General features: G+C 36.8%; 2 protein-coding genes across 4 annotated transcripts in view; one reads left to right on the forward strand and one right to left on the reverse strand.

Moving 5' to 3' along the window:
- The window catches only part of B4GALT4 (beta-1,4-galactosyltransferase 4), a 31913-nt gene extending 19183 nt beyond the window's left edge, over positions 1 to 12730 (forward strand). For both annotated transcript variants that reach the window (XM_083361961.1, XM_083361960.1), the window contains exons 4-7: positions 956 to 1143; positions 7229 to 7351; positions 11816 to 11920; positions 12152 to 12730. In XM_083361961.1, the coding sequence (XP_083218087.1) occupies positions 956 to 1143; positions 7229 to 7351; positions 11816 to 11920; positions 12152 to 12293 (558 nt within the window). In that variant the 3' untranslated portion in view covers positions 12294 to 12730. The remainder of the gene's footprint in view (positions 1 to 955; positions 1144 to 7228; positions 7352 to 11815; positions 11921 to 12151) is intronic.
- Positions 12492 to 23506, reverse strand: LOC310639948 (beta-1,4-galactosyltransferase 3-like). 2 transcript variants are annotated; one of them, XM_083361958.1, is made up of 7 exons: positions 23415 to 23506; positions 20897 to 21346; positions 19852 to 20087; positions 18948 to 19138; positions 17820 to 17942; positions 15581 to 15685; positions 12492 to 14170 (listed from the first exon to the last, which is right to left on the reverse strand). In XM_083361958.1, exons 2-7 carry the CDS (start codon positions 21141 to 21143, stop codon positions 13876 to 13878), a joined length of 1197 nt encoding a protein of 398 aa, XP_083218084.1. In that variant the 5' UTR covers positions 21144 to 21346; positions 23415 to 23506; the 3' UTR covers positions 12492 to 13875. The 2 variants fall into 2 exon arrangements, with proteins under 2 accessions (XP_083218084.1, XP_083218085.1); XM_083361959.1 differs by lacking the exon at positions 23415 to 23506 and having other exon boundaries at positions 21090 to 22231.
- Positions 23507 to 23776: the final 270 nt, after the last annotated feature.

Consider the following 23776-nt stretch of genomic DNA (forward strand, 5'->3'; position numbering starts at 1 on the left):
GTTTATGTACTGATGTTATTATATTATGTTTTTCTTCCAAGCATACAAATTGTTTCATAATCTGAAATAATAATTGCAGTCCAAGAGACATGGCACAGAAGAAAAAAAGGAGGAAAGAGGAAAAGAAAATAGACAGATTCAATTCTCTTGTCACGTCTGAGAGCCTGACAGAAAATGGCTGGCCTCAAATTTTACTGATCTTAGCCCAGTTGATTAATACTTGGAACTTGAATCCTGGGTCCCCAGATTATGCAAGGGCTGCCAACTCCAGCAGGGAGTCATAGAAAATGGAAGCAGAGAAATAGATGGTTACGGTATATTGAGAAATGCCTTGACTGCTTTACAGTTTAATCTTGTCTTATCTCATATCTAGTGCCTACCAATACAGACTTCTTAGAACTTTACCCTTACTCTTATTTGACCTGGGTCTGCTTGCACTTGGAGTGTGGGGGAACACCCTGACCCCTTTGAATTGGGTGTGTATCAATCACTGCAACCTTATCCAATAGGTCTATAATTTGTATTGGTTATTCATTCAATTTATATGGTCACTATCTCTTCATGATGATTCCAATCAGCTAACTGCAGTTGAAAACCAAGAAAATAAACACAATAATAAATACATAATTAGTAGCCAATATAAAAACCACAACCTTCCCATCAACATAGCCATCTCATGTTCCAACCCTCTTGCCAGGTGATCTCTTCAAGGCCTTATGAAAGACCAATCAGGTCAGGATCAGTCTAAGTCATTGCAACCTCCGATGGAAGGAGATGTTTTGGTAGACTTGAGAAGAAGAGTCAAAGGTCCCCCGGGTCTTCTTTGAGGCAGCTGGAGAAATAGAGGTCTTGGTTGTATAGCCATGCAGGATGTTGATTGCTTTGACTTTTGAAGGACATTGTGAGAGTGCTTATGTGGACAGAATAACGAGGATAGTATATTTATTGTTTGTAGGCTGGCAATGCCAAGTTTAACAGAGCAAAACTTCTAAATGTGGGATATCTGGAGGCACAGAAAGAAGAGAACTGGGATTGTTTTATTTTCCATGATGTGGACTTGGTGCCAGAGAATGACTTCAACATTTATGTATGTGGCAGTCAGCCAAAGCACTTGGTAGTTGGGAGAAATAGCACCGGTTACAGGTAAGAAATAATGTATTACCAGATGTGTTTTTATGCAATTTAATATATCCATCAGTTATATTTTTGACTTTGGTTTTTTAGGCTTTGAAGTAACAAATCTTGCTGCAGCTAAATTCGGAACCTGTCACTAGTTCTCTGAATTACCAGCATATCCAAGTTGAATTAATGTAGAAATTATTGACCTAAAATGAGGATTCACCATTTTCATGCAAATGTTTAGATGCCCCAAACTGTATATTGATTTAATGGACTGCGAGAATAACCTTGAGAGATGAAAGATGAAGAACTGCAACCTAGATAATAGTTTGATAAGAGATATCAAATCCAAAGTAGATTCAGGAATGGTGATGGAGAAAGTGTCTGTGGAACATAAAAGTGGAGGAAGAGGCAACTTACTCCCAAAATTACGTTACCATAACTTAACTCCAAGGGTACTGCCTTGAAGTTCTGACAATTTCACTGAATCCTTATTTTTTTTTTCAATTGAAGACTAGTTAATAAAAATTACAAGTAATGAATAATATAAATCCATAATGCATTGGCGAAAAAAGTTTTTTCAAAAAATTTCAAGTAGAGAAAAATAAATAATAAAACTCTTCATATTTGTCATGTATAAAAAGTAGATGTCTTAAAATAATGCATGGAATCTGCCCAAATGGGCAAAATTTTGGTTCCTGACTCTGACATTTCCATTTTCTGACTTTATCTGTAATCTTTTCTAGCTTGGCACTTGAAGAAGCCTTAATGATCCATATCTCATTTGTTAGCTTGTGTAAGGTTTTCTGTTGTACACCTATTATTATTTTAACTATTATAATTACCAAGTAAACGATAAGTTTTTTCCTTTTTTCACTTTCAATCAAATAAGTGCAGTATATTCATTTTTAGTAATGAAGATATTTGAAGATAATAGAGATGCTGAAAAATTTAAGTTGAAGAGTATAATTTTCTCATGACTACCGTAAATGAAAGAGCCCTTTTGTATCCTCTCCAGCATTTAGAAGAATAAATACGATACGTGTATAGTAAACTAACCAAGGTAAAATTCCAGCAAAATATAATCTTTCACTGAGGCTCTTGCCTCAAATTAGAAGTGAATCCACTTAGTTTCCATAACATCTGTCATTTTGTCTCCTTTATAGTTTTACCAAAATCAGTATTCCAAGCTTCCTTTAAGCTTAGGGATGAATCTCCTTTTTCTGATTGCAATGGTTGATTAATTTTGTGCTATCAAATCAGTGTGGACTCTTAATCAGATAGATTTTCCCAGTGCTTTTTTTGTAAAAGAAAAAGGTGCCGGAACTTACACACGTCATACAACCCGCCTTGCATACCCTACAAGGTTCCATTCAAAAAAGGTACCGGAACTCCGTTCTGAGCGTTCTATGAGAAAAAAAGCCCTGGATTTTCCTATGATAATCTGTCCCTAACCTGGGCCTTGAGCTCTTCTGAGGCACCCCCTTTACCACTGTTAAGTCTGTCCAGGTTGTTTCTGGTTGTCCTCGTCTCTTCTCTTCTACCTTTCCCAGCCTCACAGCCTTCTCCTGAGAGCTAGGTCATTGCATAATATGTCTTGAGTAGGACAATTTGAGTTTAGTTATTCGAACCTCAAGTGTGAATTCTGTATCTGTTTGTTTGTTTTCTTGCCTGTAATGGTTTCCTCAGGTATCTTCTCTATCACCAGTTCAAAAGTATCAGTGCTTTTTCTATCCTGCTTCTTAAAAGTCCAATTTTCCCTTCCACTCAGTGCTGCAGGGAAAATAATTGCTTGCACTGTTCTCATCTTAAACATATACACATTAGAACATCTGAATATGTTTTCCAAGACCTTCATGGCCGCTGTGCCAAGTGCTAGATACTGGCGTATTTCTTGACTACTTGTTCCTTTACTGTTGATGGTTGATCCTGAAAGGCAGAAGCTATGATATTTATCAGTTAAGTCTTTTCATTGTCAATTATAAGGCTCATTGTTATTCGATCTTTTTAATTGTAGTCCCATTTTTTTCATTGTGGTCCTTGACTTTTATTACTAGAGCTTTCAGATCTTTGCTTTTTAACTACCCGAGTAATATTAGCACCATAACACACATTGTTTTCTTTTAAAAACACGTCTTCTTTCAATCCAAATTCCTTTAATATATATATTCAGCATTTAGATTGAATAAATACCGGTAAGTGGAAAGTATACAGCCATCTCTCACTCCTTTACCAGCCTGGAGCCAGCCTTTGTCACCGTGTTATCTCCAGATTGTTACTTCCTAACCTATGCATAAGTGTCAACATTTTTAACTGTATTCCTTTTGATTGTTTCAAGTAGTTAAATATGAATTTTTCAAAAGTGACATAATTTTGCATGGGCAACTTAACTCACCCCTGGAATCCTGAGGGAAAAAATATTTTTTCTGGATTTCAGAATTACATAGTAAGTGCTAACCACTTTCTAGAACAGGGGTCCCCAACCTTTCTGGATTGGTGGCCTGGTAGGAAAGGGAGGGGCAGACACCTTTATGCATGCATGCGCACACACCCAAATGTAGCTGTGCGGGCATACATGTGAACAGGGCCATGAGCATGTGCACTCTATAAATGGGGCTGCTAGAACCGGTGCGAAGGTTGTGAGGCTTGTGCAGGCATGAGGGTCATGCTGAGGCTAGTGCCAGTGAGAGGGTCGCACCAAGGGTTGCACCGAGGCTAGCGTTGGAGTAAGGGTCACCCCGAGGCTATTGTTGGTGTGAGTCATGCTGAGGCTAGCGCTGGTGTGAGGGTCACACTGAGGTTAGCGCAGGCGGGAGAGTCAGGCGAAGGGTCACGCCGAGGCTAGCATCAGTGTGAGGTGGGGGTGAGCATGCACACGCGCACACTGACCATCCACTTTCATGGCTTGGTGGCCAAGAGGTTGGGGACCTCTCTTCTAGAAGGTGACAGAAATAGAACAGACCTACTTTCTTTCTCCTACTTTTATTTGGTAGCATTTACAGCATCTATTTCTATCTGTGATTTAGGGAGGTTGAACTACAGTGCCAGTGAAATCCGGGTGACAACTTTTTTAGCATAGGAGGAGAAAGTGCCAGGTCAACTGAACTTCCCGTCTCCTAGGAGTTGCTGCCACCTACTGCTCTATCCTGATGTTTGTATTAAAATATGTCTTAAATTTGTACTTGCTCCATTTTGTTTTAAAACAATACAGAAGCAAGGTAATATTGTCTAGCTTCATTTTCCATTGCTAAAGTGTAATCAGCTTTGTTATCTTGAAGAATCATGGATGTGGTGAAATGTGGAACTTAAATGTCTACAATTAGATGTAGAGAAGGTAAAATCTTAATTGATCCACCATATTTTTTTTGTTGGCCAAAGTTAATGTTTTTTTTTTAAAAAATCTTTTTAAAGCAAAGATGGCCTCTAGATTGTCCAGAACAGGATTATGGATAGACCCCACATTCCCTATCTTGTACTTTGATGTTCACTACCCTGTTTCACTTTGACTGTACAGTAGGGTTCTAAGAAATACATGGATACTTCTGCATTCAGTATGAAGAGGACTAGAAAACTCCTAGTTGCTTGCTGAATAGGTTCAGTGGAACAAGTTGTGCTGCTCACATGTCCACCTATTACTTGTCACTGCTGTAAGCAACTTGGTTGTAATTCAATGTTTGAATCTTTCTAGATTGGGGTAAGCAACAATTTGGTGAGAGGCACATTTGAAATTTGGTGGGTACATTCACAAAATGGTTGTTATCATGACCATTGCCCTTCATAAATCACTCATGTAGAGAAGGTGTATAATGGTCAACTATGCAGCATTTCTACTTCCTATCATAAAGTTATGGATATAGCAGGACTTACGAAGATCATCTCAGCCAGGCCTCTGTAATGTGCAGCAAGATCCTTGTGAGACTTTGTTGTCTAGCTTGTTCTGTGCCTCTTATCCCAAATGCTTGTCTGTTTTGTACATTTTATCCTCTTCCCTAAGTAAACATTGTGAAGCCTTGTATGGATAATACAATTTAAAGGATTGCAATGTAATAAACAGCATTCCAAAGAAATAAGAATAATTGATGTGAAAACATTCACATTAGAAATAGGGGAATTCCATAACAGGCAAAGATAGATGGCTTTGTAAAGAGAAGTGTTTTAAAAATGCAACAAGCAGAGATAAAATATTACAGAGATGGAACACTTGTAGGCAACCGCATGTGGGACAATCTTCATGTAGTAGCAAAAGCAGAATGACTCTTCTGATAATCATAAGTTGCTCACCCCTGATGTAAAGGCAGGAAGAGCAAAAAAAAAAAAAAAGGCTTGGATGGTAGAGAGTGCAAGTGGAAAGGAAACAGAATCTGGCACATCAGAAAGAGGAAAAGAAGCGTTTTCTAAGTCTCCAGAGCCCGATTTTTCACCCCCTGTGGCTCATTCTGGGCTCTGGAGACCTGGAAAAGACATCCAGAGCCCAGATCTATGGCCATGGAGCGATTTTACGGCCCCCTGCTGCTTGATCTGGCCTCCAAAGCCCGGTTCGGGGAGTTGGGGCCCCCGCAAAATCGCTCCACGGCCATAGATCCAGGCTCCGGAGGTTTGGAAAAGGCTCCAGAGCCCAGATCGGGCCATGGGCCCCCCGCAAAATCACTCCGTGGCCATAGATCTGGGTGGCAGAGGTCTTTTGCAGGCCTCTGGAGCCTGGATCGGGCCCTCAAAATTGCTCCGTGGCCATGGATCTGCGCTCCGAGGCTTGGAAAAGGCCTCCGGATCCCGGATCGGGCTGCGGGGTGTGTGTGGACGTGTCCCCTGGCCTCAAATTGGAGTGGCAGCAGGAACTAAGGCACAGAGGAGACAGACTTTTTCCAGGTGAGTGATCTGCACCTTGGAAGCTCCCTAAAGCGGTTTCTTCTTCCCCCCTCCCCATCTCCGTAAAGGGCTTTCGACTGGAGCCAGAGCTGTGTGTGAGTTCCGGCACCCTTTTTTTTTCCTTTCAAAAAAGCACTGCATAAATCATTTGGAGAGAGATAGAACTCACAGAGGAACAATGTGCAAAATTGAGAAGAGGAAAAAATATTGGAACAGAATTGCAAGAATGCCACATAGACCACATTGCAGGGCTTTTTTTATAACATTTGTCAGTTACTAGTTATTCTTATTTACCCAGAGACTCAGAACAATATCTAAATTCAACCAGGCTAGGTTGAAATTGTAGAAGAAGCAAGGCAAGAAACTCAACAATACATAGTACCTCATTTTGCACGACTGCTCTGAAGTACTACAATTCCCATCCACTTTTATAACTTCTAACAAGGGGTCAGCTATCTAAATTTGAATTTTTCTCTTGACCTGTATCTGTGTATATACAATTTCTAGTATGTACGATATTACTGTTACAATAAGGAATAAAAGCAATCTGAAATGAGACTTAAGAGGAATGTTTTGTGTTTGGGAAAGGAGCACTCGCTATAATCAGAACGAGCCCCACTGGGCCTGTACATTACCAAAATGGATTCAGCTAAATTGTCGATATCTTTAAAAGAAAGCCCAATCTGTATCAACTCCTTTACTTTTCATTTTGATCTACCAGCTACTGAAGTAGGCAAAGGTGCATAATACTTACACCTTGACTTACATGGTTCTCCATTGGACCAACCATTATTTGAAGTCAATGGGTATAATAAATTGAATCATACAGATGAACCGCCTCCTTGATCCAGTGATTTAGTGGATGTTTGTCACACCATTTGGAATTTATCAAGGGGTTTCAAAAGGACTCTTTCCCCAGATTCCCCAAATGGGAGATACGTTAGATGCAGGTGCTTAGTATATGAGTTTAATCCACCAGCTCTGAATGGGTTTATTATAATCCCAATGGGTAGTGAAGAGGCTTGTCATCATTGTCAAAATCACCGTGCAGCGCTAGTTGATATAGTAAAGGCCCAAAACCTTTGGCATATCTTCCTTGGGAAAACTTATAAAAATGGATTGATGTGTATTATTGCTTGTTTGTTTTGAAACTTGGATTTGTGCAAACTTTCTGTTTATGATAAATATGTAAATGCCATTTTTTAAAAAAATAACTTTCCTGCCCCTGCATATGTGTTCATAGGTTGCGTTACCAAGGATACTTTGGCGGTGTAACTGCTCTGACAAGGGAGCAATTTCTGAAGGTCAATGGATTTTCAAACAACTACTGGGGCTGGGGAGGAGAGGATGATGACCTCCGGATCAGGTACATTTCAGTCAAATGCAAAGTGGGTGGCGTGGACTGTGGGTGATGGGAATCTTTCCTGTGGTATGACTCAGATTTTGTTAAGGCAAATTATTGTAAGAGAGTCTGGCAACTGAGATCAGAGTTGGCATGCAGAAAGCCTAATCAGAAATATGAAACTGTCTTGACATTTTAAAAACCTGGACGTCCACTCCACTAACTAGGATTTGCTGCATTTACATCACATGATTTTCTTAAGACAGCTTAAGACCACAAACGGTCTTCTTGCTACATGTTTTTAATCACCCCTCTGTATTTGGATTATTTCAGGTTTCCTCTTCTATGAAGCAGCATGAAAGTAATGCTGCCCCCTTAGTGCAAGGTGGGAATAATTCAGCAACAAATAAACAATAATTAAACCATTCAAAATTGGGTCAATGTATGGGAACCTACGATGCAACTGTAGGTTAATGTCTTAGGCTTGTTCTAGTACCTGTCTGCACACTACCATAATTGCCATTTGCAGAACAATACAACTGCAATGTATCTGCTTTGGGGCTTAACAGTACAATTAATGGAGGAATTTTCAAACAAACAAACAAACATATTTTTTTAAAGAGTGCTTTGAAGGCTGTCTCTGGCTTTTTGTGCATGTACTTCTGATGAGCATGTACATATGGAGACAAGAGACAGCCTTCAGAACAGTTGTGCAAGGCTTCTGAACTGGCTGAGCTCTAGTGGTCCAGCCAGAAGGATCTCATAGACCTAGATGAAAAACAAAGCAATATAAGTTCCAGTAAAATGAATAACAATTATAAAATCCTTCTCAATGAAATTTCTGTTGTGTTTTTCTGATTTTTTGGCTCTGCCTGTCAGCAAATGTTTCATTCTGTTTGCCTTTCTTCCAAAAGGTCAACAAAGCAGGGTTTTGCAAGAAGATACATAGTTAGCATTCAGAGGAATATATAGCGTAGCCCTTATTTTTAAAAGAAAGAATGTTAAAAAGTGCTATGTTAGAATCAAGAATCTTGGCTCACGCTTTGTTTGCTTTGGTCTGTTTTTCATTCTATAAATTGTTTTATACCACCCTCTCCCAATCTGGTGCCTTGCAATGTTTTGAAATTATAACTTCCAAAATTGTCTCAACACATCTATATAACACTTGTCTGGTGAACACTGGAATAGATAAAGGCACTTCCATCACCCTCCTTTAGTCAATTGATTCCTAGTTAAACTGCAAATGGATCAGTATTGATGAAATTAATCCAAAGTCTTGGCCATTGAATCCTCCTGCTCAGTGTAGCAATTGAGTTTGAAACATCCTCAATTGTATATTTTTTCTTTACAATTAGTGGCAGTCTTCCTGCATTCTCTCTCCTGTAGCCAGGAATAGTTAAGGACAAGATGATGTTCATATAGGTAGTCCTCAACTTGCAACCAAAATTGGGATCAATATTTCTGTTGCTAAGCAAGGCAGTGTTAAGCAAATCACAAACATACATAATTCTCCTTTTGCCTCCTATTTTCCCCACATGTGGAGTAAGTTATGCAGAGAGAAAGTGATTGGCCCAAAGTTACCCAGCCAGTTTTCATGCCTAAGGTGGGATTAGAACTATAAACCATCTCCTGGTTTCTAGGCCAGTACCTTAACCATTTCACCAAACTGGCTCTCCGTCAGTGTAATTGAACAGTTTAAACCCTATAAAACAGTGGCTACAATCCTCAACTCTTGCAGATGGCACATGATGAATTCCTATGGTTAATGATATCAAAAGTCCCTGTGAGGCCTAATAGGATCACAAAGACTGCTCTTCCCCATCCAGATCATCTACAATAGCAATCAATGCAGTAATATATGATGATATATTCAGATCATCTGCTTCTTTCAAGGACTTCTGCAGTTGAGCCCCAATTACAGACTTTTCATCATCCATATGTAGGGTTTAGCGTAGGCTTTTATTCTGATTGGTTAAATTCCTTGTTTTTTTCCATTGCTTTAGACAGGTAAAAATGGTTGACAAGCAAATCACATCTAGTATGGCATCAAGCCCCAATGACTTGTGAAGAGCTAAGAAAGCATGATGCCTGCCCAGATCTCAGGACTTACTGGCCATGTTAGAAACAATGTGCAGGAACAATTTCAGTGATTTGTTTATATATTAAATCTATCCTACCTTTCCTCTAGGTAGGACCTGAATGTGGCATACATGGCATTCCTGCATTCAATTCTTACAATAGCTTTGCAGAGTGAAATGGACTGAGAGGTAGTAAAAGGGCTTGGCTATCCTGGTTAAAAATGGACTTGAACCTGGGTTTCCTATGTTCTAGTCTGGTATCCATTCCATTATACCACAATGTAATATAAATTATTCTGCTCAGTATTGGCACTATTACATGTATTACACATGGTTGCTACTTCTAGGGAAAAGCGGTTTCAAAGCCAAATTTAAAAGACAGAAAAGTAACATGTATGCGAACAATTTTCCCTGCTCTGTTTTCCATTCTTTGCAGACCTCTTCTTTCACTTTGTTAAGAATAAAAGCTCATCTGGAATCCTGAAAAACAAAAAATCAGCTGCAAAGTGCAGGAACAAATTAATAGGCAGTTTTCTCTATTTCACATCCCACTCAAGCTATTTCACTTTAGAAGCAGCAGCAGTTGGAGAATTAAGATTAGGAAAAGCCATTCTGAAATAGATCAAAAACTCATCTAGTTCAGTTTATTTTCAAGATAACCAGTAAGTATATAAGTAGTTACAATATCCTGCTTATATATGCTGATGATTGGTACTGAGAACCTGATTAGTAGTTGTGATCAATAGCCTTATGCTCTATCATTTTAATGTTGTTAAAATTCTGCTCTAATTGGCATCCCTATATCTTTTAGCAATGTATTCCACACGTTATAAATTATCTACCTCCACAAATTTCCCACAGTCCAGTTTCATTGAACACTGGTTGGGATGCACTGAGAAAACTTTGATCTTATAATGATAATGATAACTTTATTGTCACTTTGAATGTACACCAATTGGCATACATCAAAATGAAATTTCGTTGCATACAGCTCTCAAAGGGTCACCACCTCCGATATATACTCCTTGTTCGGGGCCCGCTCAAATTTCACATTGCCCATTTTAGTCTCTAGGGAGTGAACGATGGCAAACAGGACAGATGGAAATGGGGCTCCATGTGGATTAGCCCTCAAGTTAGCTTGTATTCTTTCCTTTTTCTGATCCTGACTCTTCCACCCTTTCCTTTAAGAGGCCTTGCTTCTTTTCACCCCTGGAGCACGCTGCCGCCGCCACCAACTCCTCCAAAAGCCTCTCTCTTCCTCTGGGCCTGCCGACAGCCTCATCCAGTTCCTTCGCTCCATAAGCTCCAGGTCCTCTCCTCCTCTGCCTCCTCTGGAAACAGCCCTGATTTGCAATACAATCCATCACTAGGCCAGCAGTCAGATCTTGCTGCTGGTAGAACAAATTCAAACAGCGCCAACGACTTTTAACGGTCTCACCAGCAGTTCCAAAACAACTAGAAACTCGCCAGGCCAGCAAAGATTGTCGGTCGTATGTTACCTTAGTTCCACCATGTTGCTCAAACACATTAAAATCTTCCTGATCATGTGGCCTATAGCCTTTACTATCCCTCCCAAAACTATTCGCCTTCAAGAGCCAATGCAGCCGCAGCCATTCCAGGCGCCACCGTCTTAGAACATCTTATCCACCTCTTTTATCAGCACATATGTCTTGTACCTAGTTCAGCTGTGCAAATTTGGTTTTTGACTCAGAAGAGGTAGTTTGGAGTACAAGTGCATTGTCCATAACTCATTCAAGCAGTTGTGTTTCCAAGATCGCATGCCTTTCTGTGAACACTTCCCCAAAGCAGCATGATTCTGGAAAAAGGCATATTTTAATGAATTACAGTTAGGTGCAGGGCTTGTATTCCTTTGTGTTCTGATACACCTCTTCCAAACTAAAGGTATAGTATTAGTCTTAACGTGCAATTGCATCTTGTACTAAGACTGCCCTTCATTAAAGCAAAATTTTATTATTTTCATCCATTAACCCAGAAAAGTGCCATACTTTATAGTGGAATATTAGTTATGCTGAGTTATTTTGAGGGCTTTTCTGCCTTCAACATAGGGCTTTTGGAGAGGAGGAAGTGGAATTCATGAAAATTGTGCCATTTCCACTTTTTAGTGCAAGTTTATGTAGTGCTCATTATGTGCTTGCTGCACTCATTCATATAGCATTATAGATTTAAGGAAAGTAAAATGTGCAACTTGAGAAGGAGCCTGTATTTCGGTTCTCTTCTCTTCAGGACTGGAATGTTGAGATCATGTCATGGTTGCTTTCATGTGTGCTTTGCTAGTCATTACCAACAAGCAAAATGGCCGGGTAGCTCTCCATCATATTCTGTAATCTACCGGAAGGCTTGCACTTCACAACTTTTCATTACTCACAAATTGCCACCCTTTTGTTTTCAGGGTTGAAATGCAGAAAATGAAGATAATCCGACCTTCCCCCAGTATAGCCAAATACACTATGATTTTTCACACTAGAGACCAAGGCAATGAGGCAAATAGCCAGAGGTGAGTTAAGAAGCAAATTCCATTGAAAGAGTGTAATTGGTGATGGGAAAAACTACTAGATTGTGGATTGTGTTCCTGATATGTTTGGGAGATTCTTTGTACATCTGAGAATGGATGGCATGAAAACAAGTTTACTATATAGCCTCTTGAGCTGCATTTTAACATATGACTTTATATAATGTGACCTATTTTTTTCTTTTTTCCTCCTACCTCTAACTTTAAAATCTTCAGAATGAATCTCTTGCATCAGGTGTCTCGAGTATGGAAGACCGATGGGCTAAATTCATGCTCCTATAAACTGCTTTCAAAAGAATACAGTCCTTTATATACAAATATTACAGTGGATTTTGGAAGGCAAACTAAGTTTTCATAACCATTTCTTATGCCTAATAAATTTTATATGAATGGACCAAAAAAAATTAATGACTTGAGCTACAGCTGTGAAATATTTCATTTTCTGTTGGTGGATACTCAACAAGTTCTTTAGACAGCGATGTTTTTAAAACTGATACATTTGTTAGTTGCTTCCTTTTGAGCTACAAGACAATATTGATTAGCTGAAAATTAAAACTTTCTTTGGATAAAAGTAATCCTTTATGAAGAATTCTACTGAACATTTTTTTGAAACAGATATAAGAACAATTCAGCTATTAACTTTTCAATGAAGCAAGACTTTTTAACCCAACTTTTAAAAATGTCTTTTTTTCTTCCATTCAGTTGAAGAACTACTCATAATATTCTAAAGAGGGGTGGTACATAATTTCTTTTTCTTAAACAAGGAAAAAATAAAACTGAATAGTGTAAAAGCTGCTTATCTTCTGTTTTCATATTTATCCCAATATCTGTTGAAGAATGTGTGAGAATTTATTACTAAAAGAAATTGATTACGCTGTGTTTTTCGCTTTTTAAAGGATAACAGCCAAACTATAGTCAAAATTATTTGCAAAGAGTACACAAAATTGATATTAAATTAAAGCATATACCATTGCAAGGTTAAAATGCAGAATGGGCTTAAAATACAGTGATACTTTTTCAGGAGGGAGGGAAAAGCTGGGAGATAATTAGTGCATTTGAATTTGAGATCTTAGAACTAAACATACAAAGCAGTCCTAAGGAAAAATGTGAACCCTCACTATATGTTTAAAAAAATGAGCCAGAACAATAGTATTCCAGCCACCCAAAGTCAAATTATTTTTATATTTTCAAGGTAGCTACCAGCAAATCACATAATAGCTTGAAAGGCAAAGACTCCTTATTTTCTCCAGATTTACAAATGGACAGAGGGAAATTGATTCAACATTGATGCTTCCTACTCTTTCTATAGGAAGGGTTCTATGATTCAGTGAGCTATATATGTGGGTTATAATACAGAGTAAATCTCCATATCCATTAATTCCAGATTTTTAATACAGCAAATACATAAACAGCTGCTCTGTCTCATCAGTTTCAGTCTATAGAAATGTATGAAACTTCTTTAAATAACATGAAACTCCAATGAAAGGTGTTAATTAAAAAAGCAATCATTTCATCCAAAAACTTACATAAGATGTTTATTAAAATTCACTAAAATGTTTTAACACCCTGAAATATAATTAAAATTAGCTTTCTTAAAATATGTGTATAGAAAACTGAATTTTCTAATGAAAAACTTTCCAAAAGGAGACCCATAAGTCCATTCCAAATTCATATAATTACTGAAAAACTGGTCATACCATTAATGTAACTTTTTAAATATTTACTATGCAGAGGACTTGTGCAAGTTAGAAAAGAGCACAGGATTCAGTAGTTATTTTGCAATTGTTTATAGGCTTAATTTGTTGCTGGTACTTGACAATTCCTATAGCAGAACTATAGCTTCTAGCTCCTGGCGGTTTACTGCAGAACAAGATAGAATATATAATTTCTATGTTGCTAATGACAATGAAGCAAAACATCCTACCCCAGATACGGTTTCTTTAGTACCCTGTATCAGGCTCCTGCTTTATTTGGTCAAATGCATGCAAAAGCAATGTTCTCTTTCCCCTCCTCCTTTTCCTGGTGAGTTTAGTTTGTAAAAAGCCCAAAGATTTGAAAGCTTCATATGATGCTAAAGTCCTTTTTCTTCTACTTGGAGGTGGTAATGCTGGTGTGGCTCCAATGTCTACCATAATGTGTGTATAAAGGTATTTTTTTTTCTTTTCTAAGAGTTTGAAGACAAGGGAATTTGTTCCATCATCTTTCCATGTCCGGGAAGTATGCAATTCAGCAGGCCTAGGGAAAACAAGATTCCAGTTTAGATAAGCCAGGAATATTTTGCAGAAGAAATGCAACTCAAACAACGTTTCATTATTAACGTTTTAGAAAGACAAAAGAAAATAGTTTCTTGTATTATGAAACAAGCATAGGCAAAAGGAAACTCTTTTCTAATGTAATATTTTCAAGGATTCTCGTAAGAGGAAAAATGAGTATTATTAAGGACATACTGTATATCAGAGGTTCTTCACAAACAGAACATCCATTAAGCAAAGAAGTAATGTAGGTGAGACCCCAATCATATAGTCACTTGGTCTAATTAAAAAAGTGAATTATAGCCAGAGGCCTGATTTTGGTGAACAATATTTATCTTGACCGAGACCTCATTGATGCAATTTGAACTGGGAATATACCCTACGTTCTAAATTATTATACAAAACCCTGGATGACAGAAGGGGGAAGAGGAGGTATAGAGCCAGCCTTCTCTGATTCTAACTAAGTAGATTGTAACAAATGTTTACTTTCAATCTATGTGATTGGTGTTCTGTTGCTTTTGAATATTGGAAACCATTTTTTGAAATATGGAGATAGGATTTACAGATATCTCTCCCTCACTTCCAGTAATAAGCAGTTTATTGTGTATAAGATGGAGGGGAGTTTCTAGGTCAGATGATGCAAGTACTATCGACGCTGTACTTCTGTTGGGCAGTTCCAATACAGCCGCAAGCCATGCTTCCAGAATATATATTATTGGTGCCTGTACTTAAAATATATTTGCTCTTGTCTGCTGATATTTAGCCCTGCCAACGGCTACAAACATTCCTTTAAAAAAAAATCGTTTAAAAGGAGCCTAGGTAGCCTAGAGAACTTACAAGTCAATTATATTACTACTTTAATTATATTTTTAATTTAATGAAATGTCAAAAATATAAATTAACATTTATTGAATATAACACTGCTGCTTAAAATTAATCCCTGAAGGTCCTCCAGAAGAATCATATTTTCACCTATTTCTGAAAGGCCAACGGTCACTGTTGTCTGAGAGGGCAAGCTATTCAAAGTTACGACAGTGCTGAAAAAGTAACTTAGCAATGGAGTTTCGAGTCCCAAAGCAATTGTAGTGATCAACCGCTTGAACCATACTGACAAATTTACTGGTAACAAGAGTAGCTCCTGCAGCATTGATGTAGTATCTACTATATTACATCAATGCTCCAGGAGCTGCTCTGGTTACTCATGACTAACCACTCAGCAATTGTGCTGCTGCGTTCTGGATCAACTGCATAAGATGATCCTACTTCAATTTAAAATAGATATGTGAGATAGGAATGTGATCTGCAGTGTTATACACAAACGATACTTCACAAAAGGGAGAGAAAATTATGATAGAACTTGACCAGAAAAGAAAACAAAAACAAATGCAATCACCTTTTTAGACTCAGTAAAGGGCTAACTGTTTGTCCATAACCCATCATTTTGTAACGTCCAACATGTAGAGGAACCTGAAGTATTTTCATTCCTGCTATATGGATCCTTTTTGAAATAAAACATGGTAGGAAAAATCAGAGCATAGCTTCCACAGTAAGAAAACAGGCAAATGTACAATTGAAAAAGGTATTGCAACTACTTTCTAGACAGTAAATAATGCTGCTCCCTTTTCTGGTTAAAACAAGTTTATAGTTTTAAATATTCCTTACAGTGCTGACCACTTTTCTTTAAAGCAATCCTTTGAGAAGGTTTTTGTTTTCTACAACTGGGCTTCATGTGAATTTCTGTTTCCATCAGTACAAAACCCCACTCTTATCATGGAAGATTTAAAATCATACCTGCATTTATCTGGAATCCAGTACCATGGAAACCAAAGAGACGTATGAAAAAGGATATTTGGTAGAGTGGTAAATGAAAAAGAGCTATGGGTGAGGGAAAAATGCATCAACGATAATAACATGCAAAAGATGAGGACAAGAGATTATGTACAATGCTTAAGAAAAGCAAAATAAAGCCAGAGAACAAGGAATGTTTAAGATTAAAACAAGCAATGAAAATGCAGCAAATCTGATAGAAATTAAAAGCATTATTTTAGAAGTGGAGGAAGAAAGCTCATCAAGAACCCCAAGCAGGACAAACAGAATTTCAAATAGAAGTAATAAAATGAAATGGAATGAAACTGAAGTGACTACTGGAATGACTATTTTAAAAATCTGTATGGGAATGATACAGGCATCCAAAGAACTGATTGTAAAAGAATACTATAAATGTTAGCATCCAAGCAAAGAAATTATGAAAAGGAAGTTATAAATGCAATTAGAATATTTATGGAAAAATCTATTTTGAACATTTGCAATGGTAGAGATGGAGGCATAGATATACTTTTGTTTAGACTAGCCATTTTGAGGGTTTTTTTTCAAAAGCTTTTGAGGATATTGCGGTTTTAGTTATTCTGAGAAATGGTATAAAGCAGTCAACTGAAATAAAATGCACCAAACTTTCAGTGGCCTTCTCTTAAGTTACTTAATTTATTAACCTACCATAGAGCACATATTTTAATTCTATTGGATGACAATCTAAATTACACCTTTTGAACTAGCTGAAGGAAAAAGAATTTGATATATTGTGGAAAGTAGATTAAATACTGAGTGGATGCATATTAGATCTTTTATAATATAATGTTCAAAACTGATTGTTAATAATAAAACTATTACAACTGACAGGCATAATTTGGCAACAGCTGGTATGCAGCAGGAATTCTTCTGAAAGGCATGGACAAATGACAAAATACTTTCTTATGAGAAGCACTTGTTGAAATTGTGCTTATAAAATATTAAGATGCATGGAAAGAATCTTTTAGTTTTAAGTATGTGAATATAAAGTCACACACAGCAAAGAAGTGCCAGCAATTGCATGATTTAAAATTGTCCAAGGACCTAAGTGCTTATTACAATTATAAAGTAAAAAAAATAAAGTTAAGCATTTCATATACTGGACAGTAGTCTTAATAATTCTAGTTGAAGGCTTCCCATCACTAACACCGGTTATTGTATCAGAAGTGTATAGAAGTAAAGCAGTAATTTAGCATATGGACTGTGATAAATCACAAGATTCTTAGGTTTTGGTCCCAGAGCTAATTTTTCAAAACGTGTACTGTGTACATAGATAAGCTTGCCAATGAAAATCAGCACAGCTTATTGTACTTTGGTTGATTAAAAAACAAAGAGAAATACAAGTTTTGGAATGCAAATGAGTGTTTTGGGAAAACAGCAAAATCTGTTAATTTTTTTTAGTAATTTCCAATTGAATAGCTATTTACTATATTATCGCTTGACATAATATACGTCGGAAACTTGACATTGTAATTTGACTGATATGGAATTAAGAAAATAACTTGAAATGCTAAGATAAGCAAGACAATATATGATAATCTTCAGATCCATGTCAGCCTTTAAAAATGTTTATAATAGTTGCAAATACAAAATATAATCATGGCCTTAGCTTCATTTTTCTTCAATTTTAGAAAGAGGTATAAAATGGCAGTTTGTTTGGAGGATACTTTCTACATATACAACTGATGAAAAAGGATGTCTTTGTTGCTTTTTTGTTTACCCACAATATTTGTCTTGCTTACAACTTTAATGCTTCAACATACTATAATATTTCAGTAAATCAATACCTTTCTGCAATGTCATCATCTTCATCAAGACGCTCCCAGTATGTGTTTGGAAACCCATTTATCTTCATGTAGTGGTCTGGGGTCAAAGCAGTAACACCACCAAAAAAGGATGAATATGGCAGGCTGCACAGAAAAATAAACTTAAGGTGTGTGACTTTATAAGCAAAGACCACATGGATTCATCATACAAGTAAATGCACTTAGATATTACCTTTTTTCTTTACTTTATAGCCCTTTCACACCTGTGCAATATATTACATTAATTTGAATTCTATTCAATTCTTTTTGTTGTATTAAACTAGAAATGAGCATAGGAAATCAATGTGCTCTAACAGTTAAAATTCTGGATTGGGACATGAAAGACATGTTTAAATCCTTACCAGGTGACTTTAGGTCAAAGGTTTTCACACTTGGTCCTTTTATGACTTGTGGACTTCAACTCCCAGAATTCCTAGCTGAGGAATTCTGGGAGTTGGAAGTCCACAAATCATAAAAGGGCCAAGTTTGAAGACCCCTACTTTAGGTGAATTATTACTTTAAGGCAGATATACTTTACAAGCTGTTGCAGTTAAGGTAATACAACAGAAGAGACCTAGAACCCAGAGAAAAGGTAGGTATGCAATAATTGTGAAAGAATTATGTATGGAAACTTCAAGAGTTTAATAAACTTAAAAGCAAATTCTATATATTTCTGAAATAGACCTAAATTCTGTTAGATATATAGGGTTGATGTCTAAATATTTACATTTAGTATCAATGCAACTAGGAAAATATTTCAGCATCTGAATATTGCAAATTAGAAAGTGGCTATGGTTTCTGAAAATCATTGCTTGAGTGTCAAATAAATAAGCTCATGCAGTAACTTTTTAAAAATAAAATATGTGCTGCCATACTTAAGTATAATTCCTAAATGTTTAAAATGTTATCAAAAAATGTATAAATTCAATCTAAATGAAAACAGATGTCCTGGATGAAACATAAAAAGGTTTGGAATTAATTTTTAAAAATTGAGTGTGCATATACATCTATATGTTATAACTCACATAATAAATTAATAAATATATTCAATAAACCATGTTTGGTCAGATTATTTTATTTCATATTTACTTTCATATTCTTAGACATTACCGGTAATATAACTTGTCAATAGCAGTGGACAAGTGTTTGGGATAATATTTGTCACAGACATAAAGATTATAGTCATTTTCTGGAATAAGATTCATATTATGTAGAAGCAGACAGTCCCAATCATTGTCTTTCATGGCCTCATGGACACCAACATTAAGGAGCTTTGCTCTGTTAAATGGACCAGTTCCAACCTGGAAAGAAAACATGACACTCAATCAAGTAACATAACAATGAAGTCTGACAGCAATGACTCTTCATAATATTTATACTGTATTCATTTTACAAAATGCCTCTGATGTGTTAGATGAGTTGTGTTGATATTGGATGATCAGTGGTTGTAAAAATTGGATAACTTGTTAGTCTTATAGAAGATAAAATTTGTGATTAACATGCAATCTGATTACTGGGAAAAAGATTAAGGAGGAAAGACAAAGTAAAAAGAGAACTATCTAAGGCAGCAAAAAAAAATCGGGAGTAACAGTTTTTCTGACTAAATTTCATTAAGGTGCATAAGCTTAATGAGCTTCAGCACCCTTTACTAGAAGTACTCAGATGCAAGATAAACGGTCTGAACAATGAGCAGATAAAGTAGATTAGGAAGGAAGATAAGAGGAATGCAAGTTCAAAAAACAGCAAAGGACATATAATTTGAAACAAGAAAAACCATCGAACACTCAAACAAGATTCTTAGTATCATCAGGACTAATACAAATAAAAAAACTTTTTTACCTATCCCAATTCCCTGGATAGGAGGATAGATGGATAAAACGCCAAATCTAGTCTAAACAGCTAGTAACTATGCAGTGAACTATAATAAAAATAATGTATTCAGTATGCTGCCTGACTTTCAATGACTCTGGGCTGCTCCAACAATCAAGCAGAAATTACAAAAAGTTTGACTTACCTGATGAATCAAGTAGATACAATAGCTAAGCTGTTGACGTTGGAGAAAGGGATGAAGGTAATAGAGAAATTGGTGTAACTGCTGTTCACACTTCCTGCATGGTACAATTATAGCAGTTTTGTAATGGGCTAGACAATGAGGTGGGCTATAACAGCCACCTAATTGGACATATGGATTTTTGCGAATAATTGTTTTTTCACTGTGTAGTATATCAAAGGTGATGGTTAACAGTCCAACTGTATAAAATACGAATTGACAAATGAGAAAAAGAAAATTATGAAAAACTTAGCAAATTTGTTCACATTTCAAAATTAGCACTTCTGAAAAAAAGATGTTTACTATTTCTCTCCACAAGTATTTCTAAATGTAATCTTATGAAAAATACTGGCTATGTTTGAATGTTTCATTAAACAGTGTTTTAGCATTAAAACAAGGAGCCCACATGAACTTTAGATCTCAACTCTCCTATCCTTTAGTATAGCTCTTAACATTTCTTTTTAAGTATGAGTTACTCAAGCCATTTTCAAAGGTCCAATTTGTCTTCTTTGGATGAATTATACAAATTTGTCTAGGTTAGAGCATTGTTCCATGCAGCAGTTAATATAAAGTTTTTCTGAAGCCTACATTAGAAAAAGGTGATAAAATAGTACAAACTGTTATTCTTGTAAACCATGTCCCATTGAAAGATTTTTTTTAATGAAAACCTGTATACTCATTAAAAAGTTAATAGCTTTCTTACAAAAGTATGTGAATTTTCAGTTCTATCATATTAAATCTATATTTCTTTAAAATATAGTGGAATTATAAACCAGATTTTAATTTTTATCAGATAGTATTATTAGGAATACACATTTTTCCATGGTTAAGTAAAATCACATAATGCATATAAAGAATACAATCTGCAACTAAATCATTCAGATCAAGTCAGATATTACATGCCTTGTATTTAGAATGGAAATTCATGACATTGAAATATATAATTTTACTGCAAAATAATGTGACAGAAAAAAATTAACTTGTATTGTGCATAACATTTTATACATACCAAGTATGTTTGACTGCGGTGTACAAGTCTGCATAGTAGTCTTATGAGGAGCAGGAGTAAATAAACTAAGATTTATATAGACATCCTCTGATTTTGAATAGTCCAATGACTTATGCACTTCTAAATGACCCTGAAATAAAACTGAACTGCTGCCTCGGTAAAGTATCAAGACGAATATAACTTGAAAGATTACCAAGAGAAGTAGAAAGCATGAATTTTCTGCTCGAGAAAAATTCATTTTCTTCATAAAGAATTTACTTCTTTAGTTCTTCAGAACTTTCCAGTGTTTTAACTAAAGTTTCAGTAAATGACTCTTTGGGGTAACAGTACAGTACAGAAATTGTCATTCTTGACATTCTCAGCATGATTTTTTGCAACTCACACGATGCTCCAGATCAAATCCTTTATATTTTAACCATCTTTGGTGAATCAATTCTTCCATTATCCAATCTGCAATTATAAGGGAAAAGCAATAAAAATGTGCTAATAATACAGAGCATAAATACAATTAACTCATCCAGTTATATATAATAGCATTTTAAGAAACAATTTAAACAAGATAATAGATCCAACATGTTAAGCAGTCCTAGATTTATTCCCTAGAATCTTCTGTTCCAATTTTTTAATATGCTGACCAAAAATCTCTGCCTGGGGCTGTAAACGTTGCCCACTTGGGCGCTGCCTTTATCAACTCCACACTCTTTTAGCACTTAGCTTCTGATTTCATTCCCATATTAAATTCTAATACAGCCCTTGATATATTCCATGTTATCATAAGAGAATTATATATCAAAATAGTTATGCATGCTTGGTATTAATGAGTACTCATATATTATAGGAACTCCTATAACTCTTAATATTCAGTTACAACCACAATTCTAAGGCACTCCTCAAAAGATTTTTTTTTAATATTGAAAAGTGCCTTTTAAAAGACATTTTTTCTTTTCCTATTACTCTGCCAGCACAATCAAACCCACTTCTGCTTATTTTCTGAGTCCATTGGTTTTCATTCTCATTTACATACTTGTTTTCTGTTTTTGCTATTCAAGAATATTGTTCGGTACTTTTTGGAGATGCTGTTTTAATTACATTAACTCAAACATACAAATGTTGTAGTTTCTCCTTCAGGTTCAAATATTCATTTGATGATATAAATTACAAGGATAGCGTGAAATCTAGTTTAGTGCTCTTTACATTATCTTGCTCCTGCATCTGAAAACATATGCTTCTTCCCCAAGGATAAAAAAGTTGAACATGGTGTTGGAATCTGCTGCTAGCTAGTGGTCTTCTCTTTTCCAGGTAGTTAATTCCAAATGGTCTTATTCCAAAGCTGATGAAATAGGGAACGGTTGCTGGAATTGGGTATGTGTAGTTTAATGAAGAGAAGGGTGAGGGGTGACATGATAGCAGTGTTCCAATATCTCAGGGGCCGCCACAAAGAAGAGGGAGCCAAGCTATTCTCCAAAGCACCCGAAAGCAGGACAAGAAGCAACGGATGGAAACTAGTCAAGGAGAGAAGCAACCTAGAACTAAGGAGAAACTTCCTGACAGTTAGAACAACTAACCAGTGGAACAACCTGCCTCCAGAAGTGGTGAATGCTCCAACACTGGAAGTTTTAAAGAAGAGACTGGACAGCCATTTGTCTGAAATGGTATAGGGTTTCCTGCCTTAGCAGGGGGTTGGACTAGATGACCTCCAAGGTCCCTTCCAACTTATTATTATTATTATTATTATTATTATTATTATTATTATTATTATTATTAAATACTAATTTGAAGTAGCAGAGACTCACTTCCTATTAATAAGCATGGCATATTCACCGCTATATCTGATCCCCATAAAATGCTGTTCAACTAAAAAAGGGAGGTACTCCAAAAGTGATACTATTAGCCGAACGTTTGTGTCCACGTTTGCCTCACAGAAATCCTTTCTTCATAACTTTTTCCAGTTTCAGTTTTATTATTTGGGGGAAAATAAGTGTGAAGATTTAATTGTAGGCTAGGTTAAGCGTATACCTAAGAGAAAATAATACTAGGAAGATGAAGTTCTGAGAGGAAACAGTACGTGACTTTGTTCCAGCAAATTTTCTTTTATTCATTAGGGAAAAGCAACCAGGTGAGGGAAAGAGGAAAGCAACTAATTTTCCAGGTGATTCTATCAGTGCTGAGGAAGGCAAAAAAGTTTTAACCACTCGGTTCTCCCGCCAAGCAAAACTATGTTTCGTTACAATTCTCCTGCCCGCCCCAAACCACCCCTCAATTGAACTCGGAAACGTCCTCCTCCAAGAACGCGCCTTAACTTCCTCACGCCGGCCGCGGAATTGGGCCTGAGGTAAAAACAAAACAAAACGAAAAGTTAACTACTTTTTGCGGGGCTGTTCTCGCCCGTCTTGTGAATTAAGCTAACAACTCCACCAGCTTCCCCCATGGCGTCGCCGCTCGAATTCACCTTCTTCCAATCCGAGAAGAACCCCCATAAACCCCAACTTCTCCTTCCTCGCCCCCAAAACGAACCCACCTCAAAAGCCACACCAAGCGAAGCGCTTCAAAGCGGGAAAGCGAAACCTCCCACCAGCCCGCCTTCGAAATGCACGCGAGGCACTTCCTAGCAGCGGCCGCAGTGGGACCACGCCCCCTTTTCTTTTTCTTTTCTTTTTTTAATCGAAGGATTATTTAGGACTACATGTACCAAGATGCAATGCAATACGTAGGCCATCCCGAGTTGAAGCATGATATGCTGGGAATCAGAGACTGGAAGAAAGGGCTTTGCATAAGCGCCTTTCGTGGGAGGTTTGCGTGGAGTTGTGCGTAACGCAAAGCGGGAATACAGACATTGGTCTTCCTATTTTTTTTTTTAAAATGACAGGCACGTGTCCTTTT

Source organism: Vipera ursinii (assembly GCF_947247035.1).
Source record: "Vipera ursinii genome assembly, chromosome: 4".
Classification (NCBI taxonomy): domain Eukaryota; kingdom Metazoa; phylum Chordata; class Lepidosauria; order Squamata; family Viperidae; genus Vipera; species Vipera ursinii.